Here is a 27,035-nt window from a genome sequence, read left to right on the forward strand (position 1 = left end):
TCTCACTTCTAATGTATTAGTATTGTTAAACACTTAGGGCTCCTTTTACTAAGCTGTGTTAGGGCTTTAATGCGTGGAATAGCGCGCGCTACAATGCCACGCATGCTAGACGCTCACGGCAGCATTGAGCTGGCGTTAGTTCTAGCCGCATAGCACGGGGTTAGCGCGCACTAATCTGCTGTGTGCGCTAAAAACGCTAGCACACCTTAGTAAAAGGAACCCTTAATACTCATGTACAAGTGGTATATCAAATCAATCCAATTCAATCCAATATACCAGGGGTCTCAAAGTCCCTCCTCGAGGGCCGCAATACAGTCGGGTTTTCAGGATTTCCCCAATGAATATGCATGAGATCTATGTGCATGCACTGCTTTCAATGCATACTCATTGGGGAAATCCTGAAAACCCGACTGGATTGCAGCCCTCAAGGAGGGACTTTGAGACCCCTGCAATATACTTACCTTTCTCTGGTACAACCAGAGATTTACATCCTACAAAAGATTTATGCAATTCGACCTATTTCCATACAGTGGAGACCATGCATCGAAATATAATTTGAGTACATGACCAACCAGCTCCAAATTGCGGTGTGATGTTTTTATTTTTTAATGCAGACTTAGCTTCATGGTACTGTACAGAGAGAACACACATCCATTTCACAGAGGCCAATAAACAAATTTCAGATGGTAATAATAAAGTCAGTTACTGATTTGATCTATACTTCACTCAATCTATACATAAAAGGCACTGAAACTATATGCCAGTTTACATATTTCTGAGCATAGCTACGTTAATTTTAGTGAACTGGTGAAGCAATGTGTTACTGCTATACAACATATCTCCAGCACAAATGAACATGCTTAAAAATTCAAACTTCTTTCCTATATCATCAAGCAGTATCCACTAATATTCATCACATTTCATTTGTGTAAGTTAGGAAGCGTCAAGACATGTATGCCCTTTTAATACTATTTTACATAAAAATAAACTTTTGGATTTAAAGATTCTACAATGTGTGCTTCAAGATGAATGCAAACTCAGCTGTCTAGTTTCATAAGATGCCTTAAATTTAGAGGATGGCAAAACTCTAAGGACTCTATTTAACACTGCAGTTGGCATGTGCCAATAGCATGTCTAATTGCTGTGATAAGAGCTAACAGAGAAGGGATGGGGCAGGACAGAACAGAACATGGGACTCTGTGGTAGTTAACATGGCAGCTACACCTATTCAGATGGTGTTAACCACAATATAGTTAAAGTGTGGTAATGCATTTCCACTTCATTAACTGTATAGGAAAATGCTGAGGATGCTCTAACAGTGAAAAGAGGGGGTTGGCATTACCGTCTATTAGTTTTGGCAACTGTAACTACAAATCCTTACAGCACTTTAGTAAAACAGGCCCATACATATATAAAAAAGATCTCGCAAGAAGCTTATATTTATGAAACAATCCATTAGACACATTTTTCAGTTTAAAAAATAAATTGTAAATTCATTCATATGAATCCCAAGCCAAATAATGTTTTAATATTGTCTTTTTGAGAGCTACAGCTAATTTATGAAATAATAACTTTAACAACATAATTAGGGACTGATTTGCCAAGTCAATGGCAGTAAAAAGTGGGAACAATTTTTAGAAAATCGAGCCCCAAGTGTCTAGGTTTTCTGAATTAGACCAATGCCCATGAGGCGCAGTACAAATGTCTGAGTAGTCGTAAAGAAAACTTAAATTTTGCTTCTACTTCCAAAACATTAACGTAGTGGAAAGTAGCATTACAAATATAGATTTTGTGCCTTTAGAATTTCATCTGTAAATATAGCAATTAAAATTTGTTCTCATGATTAGACAATTTAGAAAACAATTTGATTTATCCACATAAAACACATTTTTAAGCATGCAAATACTTTATAGACCCTTCAGCGTTATATATACAAAATATTTTAGTAGACAACTGCAATGGCAGTCTGAACTTGCTATCAAGGTAATTTACAACTATTATAATCTATTTGGTATACATGAACACCACTGTAGCACATCATCTTTGCTAATTTATAAACAAAAAGGACAAACATTTAAGCAACAATCCTCACCTTTTTTTTCCATTCCAAAGCAGCAAATAATTTTCCATTCTCTTAAAGGCTCACAAGAGGTTCTAGAAGTAGCTATTTAAGAGACCTTTACTTTTCCAGATTTTCTTTTTAATTATATACATCTGTATCCACTGAGTGGACATATTCTTTTTACATTTTTATATCTTAATTTGATTTGTTTGCGATATCTATGCTAAAATGAGGTTATAAGTTTTATGTAGCATTTTGCAAGAGCATGGAATAAATAAGTTTTGTAATTTGTAGAACTGTTGCATGTAGTGCATATTGTACTATCACAGCTCCAAACCCTTTGTAAAAGCCTATCAAGCCTTCCTTCTGTTTTACAGAGTTAATACAGTCCCTCATGCCCTCATATTGGGTATTGATGGGAAGTACTTCATAGCCAAGGTCTGTATTGTCTATTATTGTGCGTGTTCCTTGAATATGAAGGCGATGCATAACTGTCTCCAATGGGTAAAGACAGACATCAGCACAAAGGCTGCCAGCAAAACTTGCAATAAGTTCAGGAAAATAAGCATCCAGCATACTTTGCACTTGACCGGAGCTCTCTGTAAGAAGACTAGTGGGATTTTTTTTCTTTAAGAGGAACAAAACAACCTTTTGGACAATTGAGCTGATGATGTAATGAAGAACTCCATGAAGAACAGTGGGAAAGGTCAAGACCAAGAGAGGAAGCAGTCGTTTGCTATGAGGGACTCCCATGCCCATCACTCTGCCTATCCCCTCTTTAATACAGTCCAAAATTCCAGGATTGTCACGAATGATTTCACTCTAGAAACATAAAAAGGAAATACAAAAGGCAGATTAGTAAGGCACACAGCATACAACTTGAAACTTTATATTAAGGATATACGTTGTTAATGAGACCTACACACTATAGCACAAAGGGACAAAACAACCCATTTAGAAGCAAGCACAATGGTATGATTTAAAAAACAGTTTTGTCACATCAGAAAACAAATTTAATTTATTTAAACTTTCATAAATCACAATATATCCACAATTGGTATCTATGCCATTTACTTTAGTTTTTTAATCAGATGCTTCAAATGTTTTCCCTATCTATCCCAGTGAGCTCACAATCTATGGTACCTGAGGCAATGAAGGGTTTAGTCACTTGCCCAGGGTCACAAGGAGCAGTGCTGGGATTGAACCCACAACCTCAGGGTGCTGAGGCAGCAGTTCTAACCACTAGGCCACGCCTCTACTCCACTCCATTATTTAATTGAGTAGTTCTAGGGCGACAGTCTCAAACTCAAAACCTTTGCAAGACCACATTTTGGATTTGTAGGTACTTGGAGGGCCACAGAAAAAATAGTTAATGTCTTATTAAAGAAATGACAATTTTGCATGAGGTAAAACTCATTATACTTTACAAATCTTTCCTTAATTGCTTCTGATTATTTCAGCTGAAAGCAGTGCAACATGAAGAAAGTGAAGTTTAGATAGTTTTTCACTTTCTGCATGTTGCACTGCTTTCAATTGTGTATAGCTGAAATTATCAGAAGCAATTAAGGAAAGATTTATAAACTATAAAGTTTAACCTCATGCAAAATTGTGATTTACAGATTCTAATCTAAAGTATCAACTGCAAGAGACAAGATTTTGGTGTAGTCCTCTAGGCTTTTTTTGTAGAGGGGAGAATCAATATCCAACTTGTGCCTGGAAAACTTGTGCCTTAAGTGTCCGGTGGTCGCATCCGCAACCGTCTTCAGCTCTCACCTCCTCCAGCACCGGACACAACCACCATCCTACATCAAGCAGTCACCGCCAGGAGATGTGCCGAATTTCATGAGATTATGTACACACACACAAGCTGCACTGCCTCCAATGGCTACCTTACATTCTGGAATGTTGCCCGCCTCACTGCTGTAACCTCACGCAAGTGCTTTCCTGTGTCTGTATGCGATTGTGAAGTCACGTACAGACACAGGAAAGCTCTTCCCTTCTACAAAAGGTATATCCCGCGCAGGAAAACTAGGAACATCCCTCCCCTTTAGAACCACAGAACTCTGGAACAACCTCACATCCCCGCTCAGAAATTCAAACTCCCTCCAATTCTTCCGCAAACACCTGAAAACTTGGCTCTTTTCAAAAATCTAACACCTCCTACTCTCTGGGACCCTTGTGCCTCTCTTTCTTCTTGTTCCTTTCCTATAACCCTTCATTGGAGTTCCTTTCTATCCTAACTCTGTAAACCGTGCCGAGCTCTACGCTTGTGGAGATGGCGCGGTATACAAACCTAAGGTTTAGTTTAGTTTAGTTTTAGTTAAGGTTACAGCAGTGAGGCGGGCAACATTCCAGAATGGTAACATACCAAGGGCCTCAAAAGGCCACTGTTCTATGGGTATTTATCATTTGATAATAAAACATTTTGTATAACAGAATACTGACATTCATTTGCAAGAGGTTTTCATTATAACATGCCAAGAGAAAAACTTATACAGAAAGTGAATTAGTCTGAATACAATTCCATAAAGTGTAAATCATATCTTAATACAATTTACAAAAAAAAAGAAAAGGATTTAAGAAAACTTTGACTAATTCTCTCAAGTCCTCAATCTAGGATTCCAAGATCACATATAGACGAAAAAGAAAGAAAATTATTAAACAATTTAGCAAGATCAGATACAGATAGCGCTGGGAAAGGAGCTTCTTCTATAGTTATTGAGCACTTGATTTTCCTTCATCCAGGCGGGACATTGCCAGAAAAGCACTTAATTGTTGAGGTTCAAAGAAAACATATTTAACTGAACGGTGGTAAATTATACACTTGCAAGGATGTCTCAAATAAAATGTTGCCCCCAGTAAAGTGACTCCTGGTCTCAGGAGAAGAAATTCTCTACGATGCTTTTGAGTTTCCCTTAAAAGATCAGGAAACATTTGAATTTTACATCCAAGAAAATCTTTCTGTTTGTTTTTGAAGAAAAGCCTCAATAACCACATTTTATCAATTGAAAGAGCTACTGTTATTATCATTGTAGATGGTATTTGCAATGTCTCTGTCTGATGTTTCCAAATTTTCCGATACATTTTAATGGAGCTTGATCGGTCATTTTAATCTGTTGCTGTTTCCCTCCTTTATTAGACTTGGGAAAAAGGTGGTAATGTTTCCTCTGGAATTTGTAAGATTTCCACTAGGTATCTCCTAAGCATCTCCCTAGGAGTCACCATCGTTAATCTTGGAAAATTAATTAATCTTAAATTACTATTTCTTGCATTGTTCTCAAGTATGTCTAACTTCTTCCTAAGATTCATTTGATCCTTAACAAGGGATTGTTGTACTTGTTTAGTTAATAATAAATCTTGGTCAAGCTTTTGGATTGAGGATTTTGAAACTGTCAGATCCTCTTTTAACAACTGGAGCTCTTTAGTATTTTGAATCAATTTTGCTTTAACATATTGGAAATTGGGGCTTATAGTCTTTGTAAAATTTGTAATTAAATCCCATAGGGACTCAAGAGTCACTTGTGCTGGTTTATCAGGAATTAAGAACTTTTGCCGAGTATAGAAATGCTCACCATCTGTAGATACTGTTTCTTGGCTTTGTTCCGGTTGGATATCTTCATCCCCGGTAGCTGGCACTCCCCCGGTTTCTCCCACAGAAGCACCCTGAACCAGGGGCTCTGTCTCCAAACTCTCCGACGGAAAACTTGCCTCTAGAGAGAGTTCCTCCCCCATCTCTGGGGTTTCCTCCTCCCCTGGAGAGCTGGTAACATGGGGATGCGGGGGTGGAGCTCTCACATCGGGGCTGAGCGTGATGTCTGGCCATATCTTCATCTCACATCGGGGCTGAGCATTCGCGGGAGCCAGTATGGAAGCCACTCAGCGCCAAGAAGCAGCGCCAAATTGTGCTGCTGCTCATGCCGCTCAGATGAAGAAATTGGATCGCACAGCTGGTTAGCAGCGGGGCAGGAGTTTGGAAAGCTTGCTCCTGCCCACTGCACCTCCACCAGCGATCAGCAAAGGACCCACTGCACCTCCACCAGGGATCGGCAGAGGTATGAAGTTAGGGCAGTGAGGGAGGGGGACAGAGGGCAGAGCCTGGGAGGGAGAGTGCAGAGCCTGACAGGGGAAGGAAGGAAGGGTACTGGGCGCAGAACCTGACAGGGGAGGGGAGGAAGGAAGAAACGGTGCTGGGTGTAGAGCTTGACAAGGGAGGGGAGGGGAGGAAGGAAGGGTACTGGGTGCAGAGCCTGACAGGGGAGGGGAGGAAGGAAGGGTGCTGAGTGCAGAGCCTAGGAGGGGAGGAAGGAAGGGTTCTGAGTGCAGAGCCTGATGGGGAGAGGAGGGGAGGAAGGAAGGGTGCTGAGTGCAGAGCCTGACAGGGGAGGGGAGGAAGAGTGCAGAGCCTGACAGGGGAGGAAGGAAGGAAGGGTGCTGGGTGCAGTGCCTGACAGGGGAGGGATGGAGGGAAGGGGGCTGGGTGCATAGCTTGGCAGGGAGGGGGCTGCACTGCCACCAGGGATCGGCAGAAGTATGAAGATAGGGCAGTGAGGGAGGGGACAGAAGGCAGAGCCTGGGAGGGAAAGTGCAGAGCCTGACAGGGGAAGGAAGGGTACTGGATGCAGAACCTGACAGGGGAAGGAAAGAATGAAGGGTGCTGGGTGCAGAGCCTGATAGGGGAGGGGAGGATGGAAGGGTGCTGGGTGCAGAGCCTGACAGGGGACGGGAGAATGGAAGGGTGCTGGGTGCAGAGCCTGACAGGGGAGGGGTGGAAGGAAGGGTCCTGGGTGCAGTACCTGAAAGGGGAGGGATAGAGGGAAGGGGGCTGGGTGCAGAGTTTGGCAGGGAGGGGCCTAGGTGCAGAGCCTGACAGGGCAGGAAACATGAATATTAACCCGCTCGACTTATATTACAGTCGACCATTTTTTCTTCTTTTTGGGGGGAAAAAGGGGATCTCGACTTATATTCGAGTATATATGGTACTTGTCCTAACTACAGACTGCCTTCCACAGAAAAAAGGGGAAAAATACATAATAACATAGTAGATGACGGCAGATAAAGACCCGAATGGTCCATCCAGTCTATCCAACCTTACCCACTCTTTAAATTACTGATTCAAATTATGTTTAAACCATTTTTATTAAATTTTTATCCAACAGTACAGAGAGTAAAAGTGCAGACAAATACATCACAAAGGCAGTGAACTCCCACTAAATAGCATCAATATTTTCATCTTGTAAGTCCTATTCGGTGCACAATAAGCTCTCAACAAAAATTTGTAATTTATTCCTTCTCAGTAGCTTGGAAGGGTATACATATTCCGGGATTCCAGTCTCTCCTTTTGGCGCAAGCCTGCTATCATTTTCGTCACCCTCCCCTGGACCGCTTCAAGTCTTCTTATATCCTTCGCCAGATACAGTCTCCAAAACTGAACACTATACTCCAAGTGGGGCCTAAGCAACGAACTGTACAGGGGCATCAACACCTTCTTTCTTCTACTGATCACACTTCTCTTTGTACAGCCCAGCATCCTTCTGGCAACAGCCACTGCCTTATCACACAGGTTTTTTGCCTTTAGATCTTTGGACACTATCACCCCAAGGTCCCTCTTCCCATCTGTAAATATCAGCCTCTCACCTGCCAGCACATACGGCTCCTTCTGATTATTAATCCCCAAATGCATTACTCAGCATTTCTTTGCATTGAATTTTAGTTACCAGATATTAGACCATTCCTCTAACTTTTGTAGATCCTTTTTCATGTTTTGCACTCCCTCCTTGGTGTCTACTCCGTTACAAATTTTGGTATCATGGGCAAAAAGGCAAACCTTTCCTTCTAACCCTTCAAGAATGTCACTCACAAACATATTGAACATGATCAGCCCCAGCACCGAACCCTGAGGGACTCCACTACTCACCTTTCCTTCTTCTGAGCGACTCCATTAACCACCACCCTCTGGCGTCTGTCTGACAACCAATTTCTAATCCAGTTTACCATTTTGGGTCCGTCAAGTTTGTTCAAGAGCCTCCTATGAGGAACCGTGTCAAAGGCTTTGCTCTTCAACATCTTCATAAACGATCTTGGCATTGTTACGACGAGTAAGGTAATTATATTTGCAGACGATACGAAATTATTCAGAGTAGTGAAGACACAGGGAGATTGTGAAGATTTGCAACGTGATATAATCAAGCTCAAGAAATGGGCATCAACATGGCAAATGAGGTTCAAAGTGGATAAGTGTAAAGTGATGCATGTCAGTAACAAAAATCTCATGCATGAATACAGCATGTCCGGGGTGGTACTTGGAGAGACCTCCCAGGAAAGAGACTCGGGAGTTCTGATCGACAAGTCAATGAAGCCATCCGTGCAATGTGCGGCAGTAGCAAAAAGGGTGAACAGAATGCTAGGAATGATAAAGAAGGGGGATCACGAACAGATTAGAGGTTATCATGCTGCTGTACCGGGCAATGGTGTGCCCTCACCTGGAGTACTGCGTCCAGCACTGTTCGCCATACATGAAGAAGGACACGGTACTATTTGAACGGGTCCAGAGAAGAGCGACTAAAATGGTTAAGGGGCTGGAGGAGTTGCCGTACAGTGAGAGTTTGGAGAAACTGGGCCTCTTCTCCCTTGAATAAAGGAGACTGAGAGGAGACATGATCGAAACATTCAAAATACTGAAGGGAATAGACTTAGCAGATAAAGACAGATTGTTCGCCCTCTCCAAGGTAGGGAGAACGAGAAGGCATTCTCTAAAGTTGAAAGGGATAGATTCCGTACAAACGTAAGGAAGTTCTTCTTCATCCAGAGAGTGGTTGAAAACTGGAACGCTCTTCCGGAATCTGTCATAGGGGAAAACACCCTCCAGGGATTCAAGATAAGTTGGACAAGTTCCTGTTAAACTGGAATGTACGCAGATGAGGCTGGACTCATTTAGAGCACTGGTCTTTGACCTGGGAGCCGCCGCATGAGCAGACTGCTGGGCACAATGGACCACTAGTCTGACCCAGCAGGGCAATTCTTATGTTCTAAATTACATCTAGCATATGTCCTTGAACCAGTTCTCTGGTCACACAATCAAAAAATTCAATCAGGTTCATTTGGCACGATTTACCTTTAGTAAAACTATGTTGCCTTGGATTCTATAACCCATTAGGTTCTAGGAATTTCACTATCCTTTCTTTCAGCAACCCATCCATTATTTTTTCAACAACTGAAGTGAGGCTTACCGGCCTGTAGTTTCCCGCTTCATCTCTGTGACCACTTTTTGTGAATAGGGACCACATCCGCTTTTCTCCAGTCCCCAGGAACCACTCCCATGTCTCCAGAGATTTGTTGAACAAGTCTTTAATAGGATCCGCCAGAACCTTTATGAGCTCCCTCAGTATCATGGGATGGATCCCGTCTGGTCCCATCACTTTGTCCACCTTCAGTTTTTCAAGTTGTTCACGGCACAGAATCTACTCCATTTTCTTGTGTAACTTTGCCAATCTTGGTCCTTTCTCCGGGATTTTCTTCTGTGAACACAGAGCAGAAGTATTTGTTTAGCACATTTGCTTTTTCCTCATCACTCTCCAAATATTGGTTCATAGCATCTTTTAGTTTCACAATTCCATTTTTCATCTTCCTTCTTTCACTAATATATCTGAAAAAATTTTTGTCTCCCTTTTTTACATTTTTAGCCATTTGCTCTTCCACCTGCGCTTTCGCCAGACGTATCTCTCTCTTGGCTTCTTTCAGTTTCACCCATTAGTCCTTTCTGTACTCCTCTTCTTGGGGGTTTTTATATTTCAGGAAAGCCAACTCTTTTGGCTTTATTTTCTCCGCCACTAGTTTGGAGAACCATATCGGTTTTCTTTTTCTCTTGTTATTTATTTTCTTCACACAAAGGTCCATAGACATTTTTATTGCTCCTTTCAGCTTAGAACACTGTTTTTCCACTTCTCTTATGTCCTCCCATCCTAACAGTTCTTTCCTCAGGTGCTCTCCCATTTTATTAAAGTCCGTACATTTGAAATCTAGGACTTTTGAGTTTTGTGTGGCCACTCTCCAATTTAGCTGTTATATCAAATCAAATTGTTTGATGGTCACTACTTCCCAGGTGAACACCAACTTGAACATCAGAGATACTCTCCCCATTTGTGAGGACCAGATCCAATATTGCTTTTTCCCCCATGCGTTCTGTCACCATTTGACTGAGCAGAGCCTCTTGAAAGGCATCCACAATCTCCCTACTTCTTTCCGATTCCACAGACGGAACTTTCCAGTCCGCATCCGGCAGGTTGAAATCTCCCAACAGCAGCACCTCCTCTTTCTTTCCAAACAATCAGATCTTTATCAATTTTCTGCGATTGAGTCAGAGGTCTGTAGACTACACCCACGTAGACAGAAGTTCCATCTTCTCTTTTCAGCATGATCCATATTGCTTCTTCCTCTCCCCAGGTCCCTTGCATTTCAGTCGCTTGGATATCGATCTTTACATAGAGAGCTACTCCTCCACTTTTTTGACCATCTCTGTCCTTCCTAAAAAGATTATATCTATGGGATTCATTGAATCACGTCTTTGTGATAGCAACAATATCCAGGTCTGCTTCTAACATTAGGGCTTGCAGATCATGAACTTTGTTTCTTAGATTGCGAGCATTTGTGGTCATTGCTTTCCAGCTATTTTTCAGTGGTAATCGCCTTTTCGTATAATTTTTTTGTTTCGTTTCACTTCTCATTGCAATGCTAAGAAGTGAGTTGCTAGTATTGTTTATGTTTCAATCTTTACTACCATCACATCTTGTCTTTTGCTGGGGTAGCCTCTATAATTGTCCTTCATACATACGCCAACCCCCACCTTTTAGTTTAAATGCCTAGAAACATATTATCTAAATTTCTCTGCAAGGATTCTTTTTCCTGCTGTAGTAATATGTAGCCATCAGTACAATATAGTCTCTTGTCCTTCCATGTATTTCTCCATCCTCCTATGTACCTAAAGCCTTCTTGATAACACCAGACTTTGAGCCACCTATTAAAGTCCTCTGTGTTTTTAACTCTTTCCTCACCTTTTCCATATGTAGGCAGTACTTCTGAAAAAGCTAGTCTTTACAAAAGGTTTTAAGCTCTCCCCTAGCTCCTGAAAGGCTTTCTGGGCTGCAAGTGTGGAGTTGTTGGCCAGGTCATTTGTTCCTAAATGAATAATAACATCAGCTTTAGACTTCTTAGTTTCTTCCTTAATTATTGACAGTATTTGTTGGCTACTCCTAGTAGCCGAGGATCCTGGGAGATACTTCACTATTTTAGGCTCCTTGACTTGTGTTTCAATGTTAATGCCTCTGCTGACAAAGTTCCCTAAAAGCAATAATTTATTGGATTTAGCTTTCTTACTCTTCCTTTTTGAGTGCTGTTTCATAAGTTACCTTCACTGGTTCCAGTTCGATTTCAGTTCTTTCTTGAGCACTGCAATGCTCTAATGGAGTAAAAGAATTCTGTAGGTGAGCTGTGAGGGTGTATGTTTCTGTGTCACATGTCGCAGTCTGCCTGACCCTACTGTGATCCATTTATTCCTTGCTTGCATTACTCTTTGAGGCAGTAGTGGTAAAATTGGTATGATTCTGTGGAGTGATGGAAGTTGCTTTGATTGCATTCAATTCCTGCTTAAGATTACTGAGCTCCTCCTTAATACTAGAAAGCTGAAAACAGATGGGGCAAGCCCTAAACAGGGCTGTGGAGTCAATAGATAAATGTTCCGACTCCGACTCCTCAGTTTTTTGTACTTCAGACTCCGACTCCGACTCCAGGTACCCGAAATTTCCTCCAACTCTGACTCCTCGACTCCAACTCCAACTCCAACTCCACAGCACTGGTTAATTTTCAGATCGTTAAAATGGAATGTCAAGTTGAGAGAAATGAGCATTTTCAACACCACCTTCTTTTTGCTTTTAATCAAGGTTCTAAGGCCGCAGAAGCTGCTCGCAACATTTGTGCTGTGTATATAGTGGGTGCTATAGCTGAAAGAATCGCTTGTGATTGGTATGCCAAGTTCAAAAATGGAGTCGGTAGATAAATGTTCTGACTCCGACTCCAGGTACCCAAAATTTTCTCCGACTCCTCGACTCCGACTCCACAACCCTGGCCCTAAGTGTCCAGATGGTGTGCCTTGGAACTAAAGCACCACAATGATTGCACTGAATAAGGGTCATCTTGATTGGATGGTATAGTAAGTGATTGATATATAGACAACAATACTTATCAGTAATAGAGAATGACACAGGGAAAAAATTTGTCCCCATCTCTGCCCCGTCCCCGCAAACCATAATAAAATAAAAATAAAGTAGTAGTTAACAAAAAGAATATATATAAATACAATCGAGCTAAAATAGAAAAAATGAACGAGATGAAAAAAAATCCCCAAAACAATCCCCCCGCCAGAAAACAGTCCTGAAGAAAATTAAGCTGGTCTCTGAAGTAGCCTGATATTAAACCGATCCAAAACCTCCTGAGGAAAAAGGAGTTGATGGCTATGACTTGAGGCAGCTCAAAGCAGAACCCACCCCAACAGGCCAGAGCAGGAGGAAGCAGACCAGCCAAGTGGATGAGGCAAGCAGGTCCTGGCAGAAGAGGCAGGCCAGGAAAGTCCCTGACACCAGCACCACTTGGTTGCCCAACACCCAGGCAGGTTCTGACAAATGAACCACGCCGCTGGTGAACTGGAGGAGGAGACAAAGGATGCATCCAAACAACAGCACTACAAGTTCCACCTGCAGGGGAGCGACACGGCATCCACCTGACAATAAGACCAGGCTCTGGAGGGAAGGAAGAAGCCAGCAACACGGCCATTGGACACGGTGCAGTCCTTTTGCGCGGTTCAGCTGCCCCCTCTCTATTGCCACGGTCCGGGCATCTCTCTCCCTCCCTTCCCCTCACCTTCGTTGGAGATTCTCCGAGCTGCCCGAGCTTTTCATCAAGTTGCGTGCGGCTACCCAAAACTTCTCCTGATGCAACTTCCTGTTTCTGGTTGCGTCATAGGAGAAGTTTTAAGCATCTGCCGCACATCTTGTTTAAAGGCTTGACCGTGTTGCTCGGAGAATCGCCAGTCTTATGATGCTGGCTTGGCGAAATCCCATCGGGTTTCTGTCATCCCTTGACAGAGCTCCGTTTCGGTGCCTTTATCAGGAGTGGGGACAAATAGATCCATGGGAGACAAACGAGCAACAAGTGCTTGCTGTAAAAACAAAAGGCAATAAATGCTGTGAAAAATGACCTGCCAAAGCATAGCACAATCAAACTACTGCAAGCACTTGTTGCTTGTTTGCCTCCCGTGATCATAGAACATAGAACTAGACGGCAGATAAGTGCCAAGGCCCATCTAGTCTGCCCACCCCAATGACCCTCTCCTACCTTTCTCTGTGAGTAGATCCCACCTGTCTATCCCATTTGGCCTTAAAATCAGGCACGCTGCTGGCCTCAATAGCCTGAAGTGGAAGACTATTCCAGCGATCAACCACCCTTTCAGTGAAAAAGAATTTCCTGGTGTCCCCGTGCAGTTTCCTGTCCCTGATTTTCCACGGATGCCCCCTTGTTGCCGCGGGATCCTTGAAAAAGAAGATATGTTCTTCCACCTCGATGCGGCCCGTGAGATACTTGAATGTCTTGATCATGTCACCCCTCTCTCTGCGTTCCTCGAGTGAGTACAGCTGCAACTTATCCAGCTGTTCCTCATACGGGAGATCCTTGAGTCCCGAGACCATCCGGGTGGCCATTCTCTGGACCGACGCCAGTCTCAGCACATCCTTACGGTAATGCAGCCTCCAGAATTGCACACAGTATTCCAGGTGGGGCCTCACCATGGATCTATACAATGGCATAATGACTTCAGGTTTACGGCTGACGAAACTCCTGCGTATGCAACCTATGATTTGCTTTGCCTTGGATGAAGCTTGCTCCACTTGATTGGCAGTCTTCATGTTCTCACTGACGATCACCCCTAAGTCTCGTTCTGCTTCAGTTCTTATTAGGATCTCGCCATTAAGGGTGTAAGTCTTGCATGGATTTTGGCTGCCCAGGTGCATGACTTTGCATTTTTTGGCATTGAAGCTGAGTTGCCAGGACCTAGATCAGCGCTCCAGTAGGAGTAGGTCGTGCATCATGTTGTTGGACATTGAATTTATGTCTGTTGTGCTTTTGCCCACTACATTGCTTAGTTTGGCTTCATCGGCGAATAATGTTATTTCACCTCGCAGCCCTTCTGCCAAGTCTCTTATAAAGATATTGAATAGTATTGGGCCCAGGACCGAGCTCTGCGGCACTCCACTGATTACCTCCGTGAATCCGGAGGGGGTGCCGTTCACCACTACCCTTTGAAGCGTACCTCCAAGCCAGTTCCCAACCCATTTCGTCAATGTGTCACCCAATCCTATAGAACTCATCTTGCTCAGCAACCTGCGGTGTGGTACGCTATCGAATGCTTTACTGAAGTCCAGGTACACGATGTCCAGGGACTCCCCAAGATCCAGCTTCCTCGTCACCCAGTCAAAGAAGCTGATCAGGTTGGATTGGCAGGATCTCCCCTTAGTAAATCCATGTTGACGGGGATCCCGTAGATTCTCCTCGTTCAGGATCGTATCCAATTAGCGTTTGATTAGAGTTTCCATTAGTTTGCACACTATTGATGTGAGACTCACCGGTCTGTAGTTTGCTGTCTCCATCTTGGAGCCTTTCTTGTGGAGTGGAATGACGTTAGCCGTCTTCCAGTCCAACGGGACGTTACCCGTACTAAGGAAGAGATTGAAGAGCGCGGATAGCCAAGACATCACACAACTCCCTGAGCACCCTGGGGCGTAGGTTGTCAGGCCCCATTGCCTTGTAACCTTAAGCTTTGACAGCTCGCAGTAGACACCGCTGGGTGTAAACTCGAAATTACTAAACGGGTCATCTGCGTCAACCCTTGTCTGTAGCTGAGGGCCGAGTCTTGGCGCCTCATGGGTGAAGACTGAGCAGAAATATTCATTTAACAGTTGGGCTTTTTCCGAGTCCGCTTCTACGTAGTCTCCGTCTGGTTTTCTAAGACGTACTATCCCGCCTGAGTTCTTATTTCTGTCACTGATATACCTGAAGAAGGATTTATCTCCTTTCTGGATGTTCTTCGCTTAGAGACTACTGCATGCGGAATTTTGGCCTCCCTAACTGCTGTTTTGATGGCTTTTGACTTGGCCAGATAGACTTCCCTAGAGTCCTGTTTCCCTGATTGTTTGTAAGAGATGAATGCTTTTTTCTTCTCCTTGATGAGGTCCGAAATCTCCGCAGAGAACCACTGTGGCTTATTGTTCCTTCGCCGTTTACTTACTGATTTAACATAACGGTTTGTTGCTTCTTGTATGGTGGCTTTCAAAGTCAACCACATTTCTTCCACGTTATCGGTTTCTGCTTGGCTTTGTAGCGCCTGGTGAACGAAGTCTCCCATTTCTTTGAAGTTTGTGTCCTTGAATTTGAGGACCTTGGTCAGTGTGGTAGATTTAGTGAAACCTTTCCTGAGATTGAACCATACCATGTTGTGGTCACTGGAGGCCAATGTGTCGCCCACCGAGACCTCTGTGACACTTTCTCCATTGGTAAGTATCAGGTCCAGTATTGCCTGATCCCTTGTTGGTTCCAACACCAGTTGCCTGAGTCTTGCTCCCTTCATAGGGTTTAATAGCCTCCTGCTGCTGCCGGAAGCAGAGGAAAGCGTGTCCCAAACCACATCAGGCATGTTGAAGTCACCTAACAATACTGTGTCCCCACGCAAGGTGATATTCTCAAGGCATGGAACAGATGAGCTCAGGGCGCTGAAAGCCTGAATTCACCTGGCTCCTTGCAGCAACCAATTCCCCAGATCAAACAAACTTTCTCTCTCCTCTAGCAGCTCTCCTGGTATACCTTTCACTTTGCCCAGTAGCAGTAGCTTTCACACAAGGCTGCCTATGCCGCCCCCTTGATATAAACTTTCTGTTTCTTAAGGGGCGCAGCAGAGGGGAGATGATATACACTTCTCTCTCTGAATCTGCAATTTTAGTATCTGCGGATTCAGTTATTTGTGATTTTTTTTTTTTTTAATGAAAACGCTGCATCCTGGACCTCCCCGGAGCTTACCTTGTGGTCTAGCGGGCTTTCGGGGCAGGAGCGATCTTCCAACGCTCCTGCCCCATGCAGATCACTCATATAAAATGGCTGCGGGGAGTTCCCGTCATAGTCTCAAGAGACTATGGGAACTCACGGCAGCCATTTTGTATGAGTGATCTGCATGGGGCAGAAGCGTAGGAAAATCACTCCTGCCCCGAAAGCCTGCTAGACCACCAGGTAAGCTCCAGGGAGGTTCGGGATGCAGCGTTTCATTTAAAAAAGGGTCCGGGATGCCGGGGGAAAGGCAGGGGTGAATCAGAGCCGGCCCAAAAGTTATTCGTGAATTTCTAATATTTGTGGGCCGGCTCTGCCCCTAACCCCCGCGAATACTGAAGGAGAAGTGTAGGTGAAACAGAAAGCCTTGTGTGAAAACCACCACTTCTGGGGCAGACTGAAAGGTACAGTGGGTATGGATTGTGGGGAGAGGAGAAAGACTTGCGAAGGGGAGATGAATACCTGATCTGGGCATGAAGGGGGAGAGAGCCTGAGAGAGTGGTATACAAGTCTCAATCCCTTTCTTTAGGTAAAAAGAGAGATTGAAGAAAGCCACAGTATGATGGCTGGTACGTTAATTCCATTTACTTAGATGCAGCAAGACACAGGACAACCACAACAATCTGACTTGTTTAATTTTCCCAGTAAGTGTATTGATGTTTTAGAGCAGGGGTGGACAACCACAGTCCTTAAGAGCCCAGTCTGTTTTCAAGATTTCCTTAAAGAATATGCACAAGATTGAGTTGCATGTATTGCTTTCATTGTATGCGAACAGATCTCATGTACTTTTTTCAAAATGGTGCTGCTGACCCCTAGCGAGTATCTTGGAGTACTACAACTGGGGTTTTAAAGCTGCCATTTAAGGGCTTTTTTCTTTTACATGGCAGCTCGACACCTTTAGCACCATTTTGAAGGTGGTAGCTACCAGGCCAAGAATAAGGCCAAGAATAAGTGGGAACTGATCCTGCCTCCATCATTTCCGGGACCCAGCAAGTTGGCTGGCTGGATGGCTAGAAGGGACCTGGGGGCAGGACGCCATAGTCCCTTGAGTCAGCCCTGCGCAGTCTGCTCACTAAGTGCAGTGAGCTATTGTTTATTGGACACTCTTGCTATGCCGCATTATCTGGTAAACAGGTCAAAGCGATTTACACACAGATTAAATTTAAAACAGAGAAAAGAATGCCATTAAAATATATCGACAGCAAATCAATCATTCCACAGAGTACTAAACTAACATTCTACAAAAAAAGAGAAAGGGTGTATCTGAACTGGCTGACATAGGACTAATTTGTCTTGTGATACGTTCTTGTTTTTTAAATCTTTATTAAGTTTTCAAGACTAATACAAAGCGCAGGAAATTATACAAACATTAATAATCAAAATAAGCAGTTATATTCAATCAATAACAATGGAGAAAAAATACCCCCTCCCTTCCAATACATTCAGTTAAGGAATAAACAAAAGAGATAACCCCCTCCCACCTTGTCCTGGATGTGCACGGAAATAAACTAAAATTAAAGACAAAAGACAACTATAATGAAGCAATAAAAGACGTCAACGGGCACCAAACCAGTTTAAATAAATTGCTATGCCCTAGCCTATCAACATTCATTTTCTCATACCTATAGCTTGAGCATAAACTCGCCCACCAAAAAGGAAAATTAAGGCGATCGTAATTTTTCCAATTGCGAGTTACCATTTGCATGGCTATCCCTGTTATAATTAGGAAAAGCCGGCATTTATATTGGTCCATGGGGGGCCTTTGCAACAGGAAGAGCCCCCCCATCGCCCCTCAACGCCCTCCCGCAAACGCCCAAATTCCACCCACTCCGATAGGACGAGCCCTTCACAATGGCCTGGCCAAGCACGCACCAATGCGCTGCACTACTCCTACTCTACCTGTTCCTCAATAGGCTCTGCAACGCAGACAACTCTAACGCATCCCCCATCCCCATCCACTTCACAACACACCGACCAGCAAACCCCAAAACCCCAACACACACCCTCCTCACCTCACAAGACCATCCACATACCAATCCTTCCACCATCCCCCCTCCCCCACACAAACGAACCAAGCCCCACTCAAAAAAACCACGAACTCTAAAAAAACTGACCCACTCCCACTACTCCCCATTCGATCACACCAACCACCAAATACTACTTGGATTCTACCTAAATATCAGATCAATGAGGAATAAAGCGACATTGATCAAAGATTGGCTGATTGAAACTAACCCCGACTTCGTCCTCCTTGCGGAAACCTGGTTGCTATCAGACAAAGACATCATCATTAAAGAATGCCTACCCCCAGGATACAAAATTCTCTCACTAGCCAGAACATGGGGAAGAGGAGGTGGTCTTGCAATAATCTTCCGAGACCAACTAAACTGTACCACTCTCAACACAACATCTTCGCCCAACTCAGAAATTCTAACCATCTCCCTAATATCAAAATCACTGCCCTCCTCACTAACCATCACTTTATTCTACATCCCTCCAAAAAAATGGACCACATCCAAAGAGGACTTCGCAGAAACCCTACTAACCAACTCTCTAACAAGTCCCTACAACCTCCTATGCGGGGACATTAACATCCATCTCGAGCAACCCGATCAACCAGAAATCTTAGATTTTTGGTCACTCCTCACCCAACTAGGCTATGACAAACACCCCCCCATCAAAACCCACCAAAGAGGTCATCAGTTAGACCTGGTGACTCTCTCATCTAAGGATCAGACCAACCCCACTTTCTACTGGAAACAAGGCAACTGGTCAGACTCGCTTTGGTCTGACCACCGTCTATGTACCTTCACCATAGGATGCCAACATAAACCCCCCCAAAACAGCAAAACCAGAACTACCATATCCCACACTACCAGAGGAAAGATTGACCCAACTGAATTTTGGTCCCGTTTTGAAATCAACACCAACCCAACAGAAGAAACGGACCAGCTCATGAGCTCCTGGATCAAGGATAGTACCAACATATTAAACGAGATCGCCCCCATTAAAACACGCAGAATAAGAACCTCAAACAAAGAGGGCTGGTTCGACTCAGAACTGCAGCTATTAAAGAAGGACCTCAGAAAAGCAGAAAGATTATGGCAAAAATCTGGTACCCTAGAACACAGACTGGCCTGGAGACTAAAACTAAAAAATTACAAAAACCTCATCAATGAAAAAAGAAAAAACTTCTACTCCCACAAAATTGGTAACATAAAAACCAACAGTAGTAACCTCTTCAAATTGGTTAGTGACCTATATAACATCGAGACCTTCACAAACACACAAGAAGAATCCACTTTAACCGCCAACACCCTTGCCGACTTCTTCAACACCAAGATTCAAAAATTAAGATTAACACTACCTACCAGACCCAACCCACTCGAGTTGTTCCCCATTCTCCTGGACCCGGACATATCAAACCCAGACACAGGAACTAGAACAGACCTAAGCTGGAAACAATTCGCAACAATCGACTGGCATACATTTAATACCTACTACAACAAATACACACACTCCTTTTGCAAACTGGACACATGCCCACCAAACATCATGAAAGCCGCCCCGCCCCACTTCAAAGCAAACATGATGATCTGGGTCAATTCACTTTTATCTACAGGAAACTTCCCGTTAGAGCATGGTCATATTATGATCACCCCAATTATAAAAAACGTGAAAGAACCATCAAACTCCCCTGCTAATTATAGACCAATTGCTAGCATCCCCCTATTTACCAAAATAGCAGAAGGGATGGTAAAGGCGGAACTCGTTGCATATCTTGAAAAATTCAACATCCTAAGCGACAATCAATCAGGTTTCCGCGCAGACCACAGCACTGAAACCATCATAGCCTCCCTTCTCGACCACCTCCACACCCTCTTTAGCCAGGGCTCAAGCGCCCTGATTATACAACTTGATCTGAGCAGTGCCTTCGACCTGGTCGACCACTCCATTCTCCTTGAATGCCTGGCCCACATCGGCATCTCCGACCAGGTCCTCAACTGGTTCCAGGGGTTCCTAAGAAATAGATCCTACACGGTGCTCAAGAACAACTTGTTCTCATATAGTTGGGACAATACCTGCGGGGTCCCTCAGGGCTCCCCCCTGTCACCCACCCTGTTCAATATCTACCTAGCCTCCCTAGGGAACCTTCTACACAACCTCAAACTTAAATCTTTCATCTATGCAGACGACATCACAATAGCCATCCCAATAACCAATTTCTCACAAGAACGACTCAACTACATTACAAACATTCTCAACCAGATCGAACTCTGGATGTTATCTTTTAGACTGAAACTCAATCCCGACAAATCAAAATTCTTCCTAGCCACCCCCAAGGACAAAATCAAGGACACTTCAATTCAACTAAAAGGACAAACTTTCCCCCTCGAGCCCACGCTAAAGATACTGGGAGTCACTCTGGACAAAAATCTATCCTTAGAAAACCACACCGATCTCATGGTCAGGAAAAGCTTCTCCGTACTGTGGAAACTCCGCACCATAAAAAAATACTTTGACGACACCTCTTTTCGCCTACTTGTACAATCCTCCATCCTCAGCATCCTTGACTACTGCAACATCATATACCTCAACGCCACAAAGAAAACCACCATGAGACTAAAAATAATCCAAAATACCGCGGTGCGTCTCATCTTCGGCCTTAAGAAATGGGAACACATCACCCCCTTCTACCACCAACTTCACTGGCTGCCATTTGAATCTAGAGTCCTCTTTAAATTCGCATGCTTCTGCTACAAATCAATAAATGGTTCAGCACCAAGTTACATCAATTCTCACTTTAACCTCTACAACACAAACAAGAAATCCCGTAGAATTCAGCTGTTCGCCTTCCCGTCTCTAAAACTCTGCCACCTTAAAAGATTCCTAGACAAAACCTTCGCCTTCCAAGCAGCTAAGCTCAACCCATGGCTTGCACAAATGATACTCGAGGCCCCCACTTACCTCGGCTTCAGAAAATCACTCAAAACCTACCTATTCGGCAAACAAGACCCCTAACAACCCCCCCCCCCCGCTTACATTACTACACCCCCCCACCCACCCCCGCTCTTCCCCCCCTTAATTGCTCCCCTCTCCCCCATCTCCCCTCCGCCAGTCATCCTCTGTTAAGTTCGATTAACACTGCTTATATCCGATAAACTATTTACATCGGATAAATTGTCTTTACATGATAAAATGCTGTAAACCCCGCTCTTACATTTGTTTCTACCTGATAAATTGTATACTGCTGATAAATTGTTTAAAATTGTTCAAACTGTTTGTAAATCTGCGTGTCAACGCAGATACTACTGTAACTGATGTAAACCGCCTAGAACTCTCCGGGTATGGCGGTATATAAGAATAAGAATAAAAAAAAATTATTATTAATGTGCAGTAATGTTCCACAAATGACTACCTCATATGTCAATGGAATTGTTGATTCTAGTATAATATTAATCTGTCCCCATATTGACTTCCAAATTATGATAGGTTCTTGTTGCAGTATCTTTACTAGGATAAGCTCCTTGCAAGATGTCTGTGTTGTGTCTATGCTTTTCCAGTGCTTTGATAACTTCCCCAATAAATGGTGCTTCATCTCAGGCCAGTGCCGTGTTCCTTAGACCTGGAAACTTCCAACCACTTTCATGCCAATTTGGGAGATCCCTGGTGTTGCCCTTTTGTGTTTAGATTATTAAAAGTAGCACTATACAAAGAGAGAGATGGAATTTCTAACAAAGAGAATCTGCTAAAATTAGCAATTAGCCAATTTTTGTGGAGGCACTTTCCAATATCTCCTCTTTCTGAACAAACAGGAGTCTTTCTCACTTTAAAGCAACTATAGAGCAAATTCAAGCAGTCTTCTGGGGCTCAAGGGGAAATCTGTTTACAATGACTGCAGCCAGCCTAGTTATGTTCTGAAATCAGACAAATTAGGCATATGGTGTGGGTATCAAAGTTACATCTTTTTACTACACTATAGGAAGGCGTACACCACTGACTTGTTCTGGGATATGTCCACCACCAAGAAATAAAATAAAGAAAAAAAGGATCTTTTTTTAGGAAGAAGACAAACAAACCCCCCCTCAAAAACCTACCACCACAAAAAACTTTGGAAACATATGAATGCAAATGTTGAGGAGAGAATCAGCAATGAATATCCAACATACCCTGGCATAGAAGTGAGGTTCATTTCTGTTATAGCATTTGCAAAATTAACTCATTAAGGGACATTACCCAATCAGGCAAATTCCTCTCAAAAGTGCTTTATTTTTCTGTTTGGTGCTGAGGAGAGTGCACAAACTCAGAACGATACTTTGTCCTAAAGCTCCAGAAAAGATGTTCTGTTCTGGTGCTAAATAATATCACCCACTTGGCCTGACTAAATTCTGTTTAGCCATTTTTTTAAACTTAAAGAATGTATTTGTTGGAAAAATGTAAATGGCTTTTTAAAAAAAATATATCTACAGGACTAATTTTTTACAGTAAATCTTCAAAACATTACATGAACAATTATAGAAAAAAAGATTTCTCATAATGACTTACAACTATTAGTCATTTCTCTATATAATTATGCCAGGAGATTTGAAAGTATTTATAGTAAATAAATTTACACTTTGGTTTACTTAATTATTCCTAATATTGGTATTCATAAACTAAATCCAGAAAAGGACTTCAAAAAGTTTAAAGTTTGCGCAAAATAGCACAAAACGCACTGAAACTCTCAAAAATGCCCAACATTTCACATAAAGTTTTAGTTAAACTTTGCCGCTTATAGCGAACCACCAGAGTAAGAACAAGGAATGAGTGGGAATTGTCCCTGTCCCCCACATCTTCCTGATGCCCTGGGTAAGTTGGGGCGAGAAAGAAATGGGCAGAGCTGTCCTGAGATTTATTAAAGAGCAGGGCTTAGAGAAGCAGATCTTTCTTACATTTTAGCCCTGTGTGGCGACTACACTGGATACCTTCAATTTGGGCCATGAGGACATTTTACACAGCAGCCTCCACAGCATGAAATGCCATTTTTTTTTTTTTTTAGCTCATTTGTACTCAATAGCTAAAGGTTTACAAAAACAGGTACATATGCACATACACATACACTTTCACAGGCCCATAATAATTAATGCTCTAGGACCCTTGAAGCAGCATAGTTAGAAAAAGAAATTCTCTCACAGACACTTTCAAGGAACAAAGGGTCATAAACCATGTCAGCCAGGTTCTTAGGACATCCATGATGAATATGTATGAGACACATTTGTATACAATGAGATCCAGACTGGTTGATGAGTCCTGAGTTACGAGTTGAGAACCACTGCTCCAACTAATTTACAAAGCATAAATGAGCAACTACAATCTGCTTCACTTGCGGGTGGCAACTAAGCAATATTATATCTTAAGATCCATTTGTAAGTTTGCATACCACAAAAAAAGTCCATGAACCTATTGCTGCCGAAAATGTTACATAGAAACTACAAACATGCAGAGACACAACACAGTACCTAAAATAAATTACATGAGGCTATTATTGAAAATACATCTTCAAAATTATTTCCACAAAAACCTAAGAACTGTCAATAAATTAATTGAAGAGGATATTTTTAGAGGGAAATTTCCATGGAGAAACAAGTATTTTACTCATACAAATTGTCTGTCTGAAAACCATAAGGATACACTTATTTTTCCCATCTACAATGTGGGTAAAGTACACACTTGTCTACAAATGGGGAAAGTGCTCCTTGGGGTTTGGACCGTCACCAAGTGCATATTTTTTGTACCTTTACATGTGTTTGTCATAAAAAGCACCAACATAGGCATACATTATAATATTACTTTTATAACTATTATAAAATCTGTAGTTTCCAGACTTTGCAGTTATGCAAACATTATGAGAATTTCTCCCACGAGAGCTGTACTTTATACCTACTTCAAACAGTTAAAGGTATCCACATTCCTTGGCCTACTCAATATATTTCACAATTCAGACAACCTTCAAACAGATCATGAGCTGTCCACAGTACAATCACATTGCTTTGTATCTGTTTAACAGTGGAAATTTTAAACTCTTGCAAAACCTTCATTCATAATGCTTATCATGTATTTATTGCTTCCTCATTTCTGAACATAGTATCATTCTATGCACTTGAACTGCAAAGGTTTTACCAAATGCGAGAGCAGATATGTAACCTTCATGAACTTTCTGGTTTTCTATCACAGGGAAAGAGTTAAGGGGCTCATAATCGAAAGAGAAAAAAATTCAAAAACCGGCCTAAGTCGGCACTTGGATGAACATTTCCCAAATACGTCCAAGTGCCGATAATAAAATCGGGTTTTGGACGTATTTCTAGACGACCTAGGCCTACATAGTGCCGCTGAATGACCAAAGCTAAACGGGGCGTATCGAGGAGTGTCGAGGGCGTGAGTTGGGTGGGACATGGGCCGGCTTAGACTTAGTCGTACAGCATGTATAACCGAAAGTTATATAGCCTACGATCGACGGAACTTGGACGTTGTGACTTAGACCATTTAAACAAAAACCTACTTAAAGTCACCAGATAAACACTGAAAACACATAAAAAAAGACCCCCACACACTACCCCAGTGATCACCGACCCCCCCCACTCCCATAAAAATATTAATCACACCTTTAAAATTCAGCCTCCAGACCATCATCACCTGGTATAGGAGAGCCTAGTCGTCCAGCACAGAGGTGTCTGAAGTCGTCTTGGGGGTAGGTTAGGGACTCATAGAGAGGAGGACCCATGCCCATAAGCCCCTGTAATCACTGCATTGATATTGAAACATGTGCCTGCCCTATACACCCCCAAAACCCTTTTTTACTGGCATATAAGTGGCTCCTGCAGCCATAAGGATTATTGGGGTGGTAGATAAGTGGGTCTAGGGGATTCTGGAGGTGGTTTGGGGGGCTCACCGTGACCTATATGGGAGCTGTAGTGAGAAGCCATGGCACCCTTTTAGTGAAGTTCACAGCAGTGCCCTGTAAGGTACCCCACTATTTAGGTGGCATGTCCGGGTGTTCAGTCCATCACTTTGCAGACCCCTCCCACATCTAACAGGGCTTGTTCTAGGCGATTTTGACTTGGACGAAAAGTTGGACGGAAATGTGGTATAAATATGGACGATTTAGCGGCTTGGACGATCAGATCAGCAGGACGTATAATTAGACGATTTTCGAAGCAAAAAAAATTTGGACGTATTTTCCGAAAATGTGTCATAGGCTGTTTTTTACTTTGGACGACTTGCGAGTTGGACGCAAATGGACTTAGACATCCCTTTCAATTATGCCCCTCTAAGTGTCTAACACTCTGTACTTATGTATTTTTTTTTTGGCATAAAGCAGGGGTAGGCAATTCTGGTCCTTGAGACCTGGAGCCAGGTCAGGTTTTCAGGATCTCCACAATTAATATATATGAGATGGATTTGCATGCACTGCCTCCTTGAGATGCAAATCTATCTCATGCATATTTATTGTGGAGATCCTGAAAACCTGACCTGGCTCTGGCTCTCGAGGACCGGAATTGCCTACCCATGGCATAAAGCAACAATAAAATGGCTGTTGACACCCATCAATACAGGAGCACTGACCAGGTCTTACTTCATACACATTGCATATGCTACAGCTCAATCTGGGGAGCTTCTCTAACTTCAAAGCTGGATGCTAAACCTCCACAGATCATACCCACCTATTTGATGCTTCAGACATACTAGAAACAAATGGAGGGAAAGAAGAAAGAAGGGGGAAGGGTGTAATCACTGTAGACCCTTGATTGAACCCCAATCTGACACAGCACCACAGGAGACCATGAGGCAATCTGGGAAAAGACTGCACTGAATGGATATTTTTTTTTATTATTCTTTTTTCCCAAAAGGTTAATCGGCTAGCACTCAGAAATTTACCTCTGGCCTCCTCTCAAGAGCAGGGAAGGATGACAGTAGGCACTACAGCCACAAATCCTCACAAGAATACAGGGGTGGATGATAATACTCCCCCCACCAGGCTCTACACACCATCCTCTGTCAATTCTAGCCCTCTATGCTGTTTCTCAGCGAGGGGGTTGGTTTGCTGTTGCTCACAGCATTCCTCAGACTTGGTTTATGCTCCACCAAGAATCTGGATCTATAGCCTTTATGAAAGCAGTCTACGTGGCCTACTCATAGTTGCTGCACCAGGTCACACATATCTGCACCATCTCCTGGAACCAGAGAAATGCTGAGAAGTTGAAGGCAGCATCAATCCTCTCTAGGGAAGTGAAATTTCTAAGCTGCTTCTCTCTAGCAGGGGGACATAACCAACTCGCATAGATTAGTCTAACATGGATAAGGAAAATGAATATCAGCACATCAAAAGATTTCCATATTACAAAACATTTACAGTAGACTCTCTTAACCGGAACTCAATTGACCAGAACTCTCAAACAACCAGAAAATAATAATTTAAAGAAATATTGTAATACTTTAAATAAAAATGAAAATAAAATCAAGTTCTGGCAGAAATTTAAGTGTAAACTTGGCATATCACATCTGAGTATGCCCATGCATTGCCTACTACATATCCAATAGTTTGTCTGGAACAGTGTATGGTATGGCATAGTATGGGGTATAGTATTAGTTAGACCCATTTTTAATAGTACAGTGGTACCTCGGTTTACGAGTGCACCGGTTTGCGAGTGTTTTGCAAAACGAGCAAAACATTTGCAAAATCGGTGCCTCGGAAACCGAGCATGGCTCGATTTACGAGCACCCCCCCCCCCTGCAATCCGGCACCCCCCCCTGCGATCCGGCACCCCCCTACCTTGAACCGGCACCCCCCGCCACGATC

General features: G+C 43.0%; 1 protein-coding gene across 1 annotated transcript in view; it reads right to left on the minus strand.

The window, feature by feature from the left end:
• Window positions 1-576: 576 nt before the first annotated feature.
• Window positions 577-27,035, minus strand: part of SLC25A46 (solute carrier family 25 member 46) — a 101,297-nt gene continuing 74,838 nt past the window's right edge. The window contains exon 8 of the mRNA XM_033929132.1: window positions 577-2,884. Within this exon, the coding sequence (XP_033785023.1) occupies window positions 2,306-2,884 (579 nt within the window). The 3' untranslated portion in view covers window positions 577-2,305. The remainder of the gene's footprint in view (window positions 2,885-27,035) is intronic.

Source organism: Geotrypetes seraphini, chromosome 1 (assembly GCF_902459505.1).
Source record: "Geotrypetes seraphini chromosome 1, aGeoSer1.1, whole genome shotgun sequence".
Lineage (NCBI taxonomy): Eukaryota > Metazoa > Chordata > Amphibia > Gymnophiona > Dermophiidae > Geotrypetes > Geotrypetes seraphini.